The sequence below is a fragment of the Protopterus annectens genome, chromosome 17.part0 (genome assembly GCF_019279795.1).
Source record: "Protopterus annectens isolate FY-2018-M chromosome 17.part0, PAN1.0, whole genome shotgun sequence".
In the NCBI taxonomy this organism is placed as follows: domain Eukaryota; kingdom Metazoa; phylum Chordata; order Ceratodontiformes; family Protopteridae; genus Protopterus; species Protopterus annectens.
The window spans coordinates 696,923,679-696,933,211 of record NC_056751.1 but is presented as its reverse complement, the minus strand read 5'-3'; the positions used below and the strand labels follow the sequence as shown (position 1 = coordinate 696,933,211).

Here is a 9,533-nt window from a genome sequence, read left to right as displayed (position 1 = left end):
CGTCATCACAGAATGCCAGGCTTGTTCTCCTACTAAGACAGATGCTCAGATTACCCACTTTATCCAGCTGAGAGTTGCAGGATGGTCAGACCCTGCCCTTGTACTCTGTGGGTGCAAGGCAGGACGTTTTCCCTAGATATGATGGCAGTCCATTGTAGTGTCTGCACATCAGGCCACTGTTAAGGACTAAAAATCGGAACTGATGATAATATTAGCCTGACTATTTTACTGAGCCTTTTCTGAAACTTAGCTGCATCAAGATGTTAGAATGTATGACTGATTTTTAATGAGCAGGTGAGGAAAAACAAGTTTCGTGGTCCTTTAGTGGAGAAGGTGTCAAACGTGCATATGTACAGTCAGTGCATTTTGGTGCACTGTGGAAATATGTCCTTTTATGTCTTCTTCCGGGTTACCCAGGTCTCATTGTTATACAGACATCTAAAAAGAAGAGCAAAGAAAACTGTAGCAAATCCTTCTCTTTCATTTACATTTTGTGAATGTTTAGACCTTGCAGAAGTTTCCCATACTTTCAGGATTAGCAATGAACTAGGCAAGACTTTTCATCACAGTCTGAAATCTCTGCATCTCCGTGTATTGTTAATGGGCCACTGGCAGTAGCCCATGTACTATATATTCCCAAGCGTGTTGTGGAGATTTAAAAACAGTTTTGGAAAACGTGCTTTGATAAATGAGAAAGTTTCTCTTTTTGCATGTTAGAATCCCATATATCATCCTTTTAGCAGAGCTGGCTCAGGAATTATTGTTGGAAGCATTTGTGCATCACAGGCTTAACATAGCTGCTATTTGATTTGTGTTGCTGTTTCCATTTTCCATCTAAGATACAGTGATCTGCTTCTAATCAGAGACTCGCAAGTTATTTGTGAAAGGCGTTTCTAGTCCCTCTCCCGAAAATCGGGAATCTATTTCTTCAGCAGACATGAATTTTATGATACAGAAGCCTGCTGCCAATTGTGAGCTTAAGATAGCTGTCTCTTTCTGTCACATCAGGTAAAATCATTTCAGCATTACTGACAATATTGGTGGAATCACTTTCTGCAGTGATAGTGTTACTATGGAAGCTGATCCAAGGTTTATACCAAAGGTTACTACATTTTACTAATGAATTGATTTTCCAGTCCTTTATCCTGTGAAAACACAGAAGGACTTTTCTCTTAACTGTTTAGTCATTATATTGAGAAAACTAAGACACTTCATAAAAAATAACCATGTTTTTGTTGCGTGGGCAGTCTTAACAAATGGCTGCTCGTGAGCTGTTCCATGTTGTTGTTTTTGCTGGTTGTGAAGAGGGATAATCCCTAGACAAAAAAACAAATTAAATAGTACAGCACAATAATAGTGCCTAGTTGGAATGAATTTACCACTAGGTTTTAGTAACTAATTTAAATCAAAGTTGAATAACTGTATGGGTGAGATGGTGTATTTGGGTTCCTGATAGCAAGAAAATATGGATGGAGCAGCTGCTCTGCAGACAACAGCTCATTTGACTTGTTTCTTACTTACCTGTAGATTGTTTTTGCGATTGCTCTGTACAAGGTGGGTTCAACCCACTACGCTCAAGATCACTCTGTTCCCCTTCCCTACCCCCTCATTCCCACCCACCCCTCTTTCATTGCATTTATATGCTCTTAGCCACACCCCTGTGCTCATTGACCTATCCCGCTTCCACACTTCCTACCCCATGTAGTATCCGTCTCCAAATGTCTCCCCTTTCTTCACATTCAGTACTTCTATTTCCTCCTTTCCTAACATTTGTTCTCCTTTCAAATGCAACATCATTAAACCTGTACGCATTATCTCCTAGGACACATTATGCAACCAGCTCCACATTCGCCCCACATAATTTCTATGCTAACATTATTCTTGGCCTGTATCATAGAAATTATCTTTTTTCTGCAAGTAAATCTATCCTCTCCACCAACTATTCCTTAATTATTCTCCCTATCCCATTGACTGTATTACCCACCATATCATCTCTAAACTATCTCATATTATGTACCATCTCTCCCATATCCTGTCTTCCCTCATCCATTCCGGGGACATACACCCTAACCCTGGGCCCTCCAACACTTCCTCCCCCTTACAATCTACCTCTCCTAAATATTCTAAAATTCTTCATATTACTACTGTAAACTTTTAAAGTATCTGCAATAAATCCTCTGAATTGCAAGCCTTGCTCAGTTACAGCAAAACCAATATCCTAGCTGTTACAGAAACCTGGTTAAAATCTGTACAGGACAGCGAGTTTCTCTCACCAAACTTTAACATAATTAGAGTAGATAGGATTAATACAAAAGGAGGTGGCATTGCAGTCATCTACCCCAATACTTTCACCATCTCTTAATTTAAAGATTCTATTCCTTAATTCCAAAACGTTGAAATTCTGATTTCCTTTCTGCTCTAAAAAAGCTCTGTATTATTGTCATATACGTCCCCCCTGGAAATAACATAAATAATTTAGAAAATGTTATTATTCTTGGTGACATGAATATTGATTGGGCTTCCATTTCCTCCAGTCACCCTCTTGCATACATTTGTTTCACTTCACTCAACTTATCTCCACCACTACTAGGTATAATAACAGAACTAATGAAGGTACAATCTTAGACTGGATTCTACTCACTGACCCCTCCAAATAGATAGCTTCAGGTACCATGTCCAACTCTATTAGTGATCATCTCCCAGCCTTTGCTGTCCATGCTTATTCATCCATCAGTAAAGTCCACAACATTAAAATTGTCCAAAAATCTTTCAAAATGTAACCCCCTCACATTGAATAGCATCCTAAAAAGCATTAACTGGAATAGTCTTAAAACTCTCCCATTAGATTAGTATCTGCTTTACTTTATCAACACCTTTCTAAATATCTTGGAGAGTCTAGCTCCTTCCAGAACCAAAAGAATCAAAAGTAGCCATGCCTCCTGGTTAACAATACCTACGAAATAAATGATTTATAATGTTTGGAAAACCTGGCTTAAATAAAAAAATCCATCAGACCTCATTCACTATAAACAGCTCCAAAACAAAGTTAAAAAGCTCCTCTCTAAAGACAAACAGCAGTACTTCTATAGCCAGCAAGCAAATAGGAAAAATACCCCCAAAATATTCTGGTACTGCGGTACCGTTGTCGCCTCACAGTTAGACGTTGCCCGTTCGATTCTCAGTTAGAGCGTCTTCTGTGTGAAGACATGCGTGAATGGGCGTTCCTTCATTGAAGGTTGTGCGTTAGGCCCGGCAAGCCAGCACGTAAAAATCTACTGCTAATCATTAGCGAACCGGAGTTCCGCTGTGGCGACCCCTAACCAGGAAAAGCCGAAAGACACAAACCCCAAAATATTTGGTCTTCCGTAAATAATCTCTTAAACTCTGGCACCAAACCTAATCCCTGCCCACACCCTGACCCCTGACATGCCTCCTGAACAAATAGTCCACATCTTCAATGCCTACGTTATAGACACGATTGCCAACATTGCCACATTTTTTTACCTCTCCCAAACAATTCTGTTCCCACAACTGCATCTTTTCATTCCCCCCTACAACATTCCACTCCTCAGAACTTTCGTAATACCTCACAGACCTTGGATCATGCCACTCCAAGCTACCACCTAACTGTTCACAACAGTCTTCCCACGCAGAGTTCAACCTCTTCCAATCCCCACCACTTTCATCAAAAAAATTACTTTTAAAATTAAAACCCTGTTCAAACTCAGCCGGCAAAATCCCAGCCAAATTTCTTAAAATTGCTGCTGACACTGTGGTTTACCCCATTAACATTCTGATTAATAGATCAATCCTAGAATCCTATTCTCCTGTCTGTGGAAAAAAAGCAATCATTCTTCCTGCACATTAAGGTGGCCCTTCAACTGATATCTCCAACTTTCAACCCATTGCTATGCTTTCCCCATCTCTAAAATCCTTGAAAAATGTGTACAAAAATAACTTTTAGCCTAACTCCTAAAAAACAAAATCCTCTCCTCAATACAGCATGGTTTCCACCCAGGTTGACAGTACATCCACTGCATTAATTTCCTTCCTAGATACAGTTAACAAATTCAGGGATTCAGGACACATTTTGTCTGCCCTTTTCTTAGATCTGTCAAAAGCATTTGACACCATCTCTCACTCTATTCTCCTGTCTTAGCTGTTAAATATAGGGTTATCTCCCCAGTCACTTAACTGGTTCAAAAATTATCTTTCCAACAGAGCGCACGCTGTTAAATGGCGCATTCCATTTCTCCCTACCTTCGTAACCTCACAGGCGTCCTTCAAAGTTCATTCTTATGCCTTCTGTTTAATGTTTTTATCAGTAATCTCCACCTGTCTATCCCACAGGGCTCCCTAGTCCAATACGCAGATGACTCCACCATAGTCTGCTTTGCACCCAGTACAATAATACTGTAATAAAATACCCAGGCAGCGTTTTCCTCTGTGGAGACATGGGTTCACAATAATCACCTCTCTCTAAACCCAAATAAAACTAAACTCATGATTTTTACACCCAAGAGACAACCCCATATAAACAAAGCTGACCTCTACATATACTGTCTCAACTCTGCAAAAATTGAGCTAGTAGCCACACCAAATTGTTAGGAGTAATAATTGATGAAAACCTCTGATTTCATTTGCATATTCAAAACAATATAACTAAGACCCATAAGAAGCTAGGGCTGCTCTATAGACACCACAAGTTCTTCTCCCTCCCATCTAAACAAACTGTAGCACAATCATACCTTTTATCATCTCTAACCTACTGTGTGCCTTTGTTAACCAACCTGCAGTCTTCCTTACAATCAAAATTAGAAGTATAGTATAATAAAATTGCTAAATTCACTAGAAACACCCACCATTCAACTCACCACTGTATTGCCTTAAAAGTGTTACAATGGCTCAGTCTCCCCCACTAACTGTTACTCCTCCAACTCACAATTACTTATAAACCACAAGACTTCCCTGTATTTCACTCACTACTCACCCTCTATAACCCCACTACACCTCTGCCTTCCGAACAACAGCTTCTTCAGGTCCATAAAACTAAAATACCTGCAGGGCAGTTATTATATTTCTGGATCATGAACAAAAAATGGAATAATCTGCCTACATTCATCTGCTTACAACATAACCCCTGCAACTTTAAAACTGCTCTTCCAAACCATCTCCTGTCCAACTGGATATGTAACTGCTCAGTTTCCTCCTCTACCATTACTTAATATGCTTACTGAACGTAATCTGTCCATCTCTAGCCCCTGCTAATATATTTCATTTGCTTGCCTAATCCTATTAAAAAGTTACTACTTATTATCACTTCCCACCTCATCATAATCTCTTGAGCACTTTTTCCTTCTCGTTGCTTTTTTTTTCCAATTTGCATTCTATTTCTACTTCTACATATATTTATAGTACAACTCTTCACTACTAGTAAATCCTTTACTGCATGCTTACCGTGCAGCTCATGACCTGCACAATATTTAACCCCTCTGCCTAACTTGTATTTGCCTAATAGTCTGTGTCTATGTTGCATTTGTTAACTGGTCTGATTGCCAGTACTCTAACCAATACTTCAGTGTTGTTAATATAAAGGCCTATCAGCTGTATTTATTTTGTATGATTTTCATGCAATTCTGTGATTATTTTATTCTATAATTTTCATCCATTTTATTTTCAGAATTCTTGAAAACTGTTATTTTAAAATTGTTAATCTCTGTTATATGTATTACTCTGAGCTTTTCTCCCCGGGCCTCCACCGAAAATGGGCTTTCACTGGCCCAGTGGACTTTCCCGGTAATCAAATGCCAATAAATTAAATAAATGACTCAAAAGTTGTGTATTTATGTTATGGCTTAAGAAATACATTCTTTGTGTCTGTGCTAAGTTCAGCAAGGTCTTTACCTGAGAGTGGTTCAGGGATCATTCTGTAAGACCTTTGTCTTCCGAATCATTTCCTTGGACTGCATCATTGGCAGGCATCTGTGCAGATTTTTTATTTGTCATGGGCAGTATCATTTAGGCAGCATATTTATGGCCCATAGTATTTACCAAAGTTTTGGCAATAATAGGTAGATCCTTGTTAGAAAAGTACCTTTGTGTGTTCCTCTGTCAGGTTGACTGTTGTCCGGTAGCCCAGTCCTGAAAACCTTTGGAAGTGTCCCTGAAGTGAGTGCTGGAGTAACTACACACCCTGGGGGATGGCCATAAATTGAGAGAGGTCGTTTCTGTCTTTTTTGTGAAGAAGTCATCTGCCAGTTATCATAAACTGGATATGGTTTCTAGAGCGACAACATCCTTTAGGATATGCTCTAGCACATCCTGTGAAGTTAGCTGTCCTGTTTAGTTTTGTTTCTTTTGGGCCTACTCGGGTTTAGTTTTTGGTCCTCTTCCTTTTACTGGCTATTGCTTCAGATTCTGTCCCACCAGTTTTGGTCTATTGCAGGAGACACCATGAGGTAGGACAGAGAAGTTATATTAAGAGTTTGCTATAGCAGCTCGTCTTCAAGGATGTCCCTCGCAGTAACTAATGAGGCTGCTCTGCAGCCTAGCCTCTTGCTTTTTCTTCTGTTTTGTACTTGGTGACTGTGAGCTTGTTTGATTTGTATTACATATTGTATCCTGTTCTGAGCATAAGGTCCCGTGAGGGAATGTAGAGGAAGGTGAGCTTGTATTTGGAAAGGACTCGGAAGTATGTGGAAGATCTACCCATTATGTGTACTACTGTGGTACCACATCAAGAGGAACCACTGAAGATAAGCCACTGGGAGAGTTTATGTCTTGATTTATCTTTGCACTGCTGTTACATGCTTTAGAATGCATTTGGTAAGTACCTACAGCAAAACTGTAGTTGTGTTGTGGTTTTGAAGGTAGCTCACTGTATGACTTAACCCGTTTATGTTCATTAGGCCTGGCTGATACTGTTAGCAGACAGTTAGTGGCTATAGATACTGTAACATTTTTTTAGTAAACTACTCACCTTCTGAAATGCTGCAGTAGCAATTTCATGAGGAAGAAAAAGGGGGTAAAGGCCAGAGATCACGTGTAATTTTTCAGCATGCACTTGGTTATTTGTGATATTGGGAAGTTATCATTTTTAGGAAAGTGGCAATCATTTCTGTACCATCAACATGGACTAGAAGAAATTTGTTGCAGGCACTTCTGCTGACAGCCTTCTGATGCCAATGCCATAATGCTATCATTTGTTTTTAATATTGCAGGAATGAAAGAGAGCCCTATAATGCCACTGGCAGATAGTGAACTTGTAATGAGCATTTTGTGTGAGATCCGGAGACAGTGTGGTGTGGCGTTTCCACAAGATGCTACTTAAATCGTGTACAAGGTGCATGTTCCAAGTACTGGATGACAGCTGATGTATCACGAGACTATCCTGTTCATCATCTCTTTGTATATAGCGCTTCAGAAAGAAATGATTGGATTATTTTATTTTTCATAAATAAATAAGATCTAGATTTTGCATTTGTGTGTTTTATTTGTATGAATAATAAGACTCAAAAAGGAGTAAATTTTTCATTCTGTGCGATGAAGTACAGCTATCTGGCTTAACCACTGGAAATGAGCATATTTGCAGTTGTTTTCTTGTTAATTGCATGTGTAACTCATTTTATGATGCTTGATGTATCTTTCCTTAGTGTGACTGATTGTATCATTTAAACTGCAGTACATGGTAGTCAGTATGTAAACTTGGGAAGGGTTGCAGAGAAAGATATTTGCAGCAGGAGGAAGAATGTGATTTTTACTGAAGGTAAGCAGACTTGTTCAAAAATTAAAATTACAGCAAAAGCAACCCCGAGGCAGTAGAAACCTTAATGTGTCAAAGTGAAAAACTTCTTCAAAAATAGTGCAGAATATACTTTCGACAGGAGTACTTCAGCTTAACTATAAAATCTGTAAAACTAATGTGCTAAAATGAAGAGATGGTTATGTACAAGCAGAAGTGAGGCAGCGTTTGTTTATGACTCTCATTCGCCTGCTGTAATCTCTTGAGTGAAAGTATTAATTATTGGTGTCACTAATCCGAAGTAAATTAGCAAGTACGAACATCAGAATAATCATGCTATGAGTTGCCCACAACTGTAAAATTAGATCTATCACAAAGTGTTGTTAGACTATAATAGTGCAGATACTGAGTGAAGCCATCATACTGCAAACAGGGATACTGCAGAAATCCAGCACTTAGTAACTCTGCAGCATTCTGCCAAATGTAGTGAATATTGTGTGCATGAATTCTTGTATTGCATGTGGCCTGCTGAAATTAATGAAGGTGTCCTCCTTGGTGTCTTTCCAGTAGTTTATGGTGATCAAAGGTTTCTATAAGGGTTGTGTGTGTGTGTGTGTGTGTGTGTGTGTGTGTGTGTGTGTGTGTGTGTGTGTGTGTGTGTGTGTGTGTGTGTGTGTGTGTGTACATGTCTGTGTGTGTGGTCCATACCTGATTTCACTTGCCGACTTTGTAAATGTGCCCGACCCCTGTGCCCACCTTTTTTTTTTTTTTTTTACTGCTCACACAGTTCAGTTCTATATAGGGATTGATTTCAAAAACAGAAAAATAAAATAACTTTACATTGATCAGCATTAGGTCGGTAAATAACAGAAGAACCATGAGCAATGTGAGAGGATTTACCCTTCTAACTCAAGAGTTGCACAGCCATAAAGGAAAAGGGAATATGTTTGTCTGGAACATAATTAGAATGTCTCCTTTTCTTCATTATTGTGCACCTGTGAGGATGAATGTCCATTTTTAAAACTGCTGGCTTGAAATATTACATATTATGGATCAGCTGTACAATGAATGGATGCTTGCAACAATGCATTTAGACAACAGATTGCAGGCCAGTTGGTTCACTTTGGTAGTTGTCACAAGCAAAAGTTTCTGAATGTGCATCCCAGGAAGTAAGTCAGTTAAATCTGTGTACGGAAATCAGAGTAACTGCTAAGGGCTTTTGACCAGCATTGTCTATATTGGCTTGGCAAGTAGTATGACATGCTCTGCCAGGAGGAAATTATGTATTGCACTTTGCTGCTTCCAGAAGGGTGTTGGCACTTGAATGTTTCCTGTGTGGCAATCAGCTTGAGGTTTTCTCATTCAATGCCAGATATTTTAGAATAATCAAAAGTAGCAAAATTTTGAGGGTAGGTTGTGTCCTAGCCCTCGTTACAGGCTTCTGTATAAAATGATCTTCCTTATCGCAGAGGTGCTGAGCTTATTTACAGTTAGCAATGGCTCAAATCTGTATTGCTTCTTCAGTTCTAATGATAGCAAGGAGAGCTGGAGGAGGTACACCTGCAGCTTTCATCCTGGGGTGTGCCTTGTAGGGGTTGAGGTGGGCATTGCTGGCACCAGTCTACCCTGGTTGATTATTTTGAGCCTGTGGCCAACTGATCTAATCTCAGGAAATAGCCTTTTAAGTCTCCCAGTAAGGGGTGTAGGACACTAGTGCAGTGGCGGTGCAGTGGTTAGCATTGCCTCACAGTAAGAAGTTCTCTGGTTCGATTCTCGGCTGTGGTGCCTTCTG

General features: G+C 39.5%; 1 protein-coding gene across 1 annotated transcript in view; it reads left to right on the top strand.

Annotated features, from left to right (window-relative positions):
• Nucleotides 1-7,477, top strand: part of LOC122791736 (trans-1,2-dihydrobenzene-1,2-diol dehydrogenase-like) — a 279,610-nt gene extending 272,133 nt beyond the window's left edge. Inside the window, exon 7 of the mRNA XM_044059644.1 lies at nt 7,221-7,477. Coding sequence (XP_043915579.1) covers nt 7,221-7,330 — 110 coding nt within the window. The 3' untranslated portion in view covers nt 7,331-7,477. The remainder of the gene's footprint in view (nt 1-7,220) is intronic.
• The last annotated feature ends 2,056 nt before the right edge of the window (nt 7,478-9,533 follow it).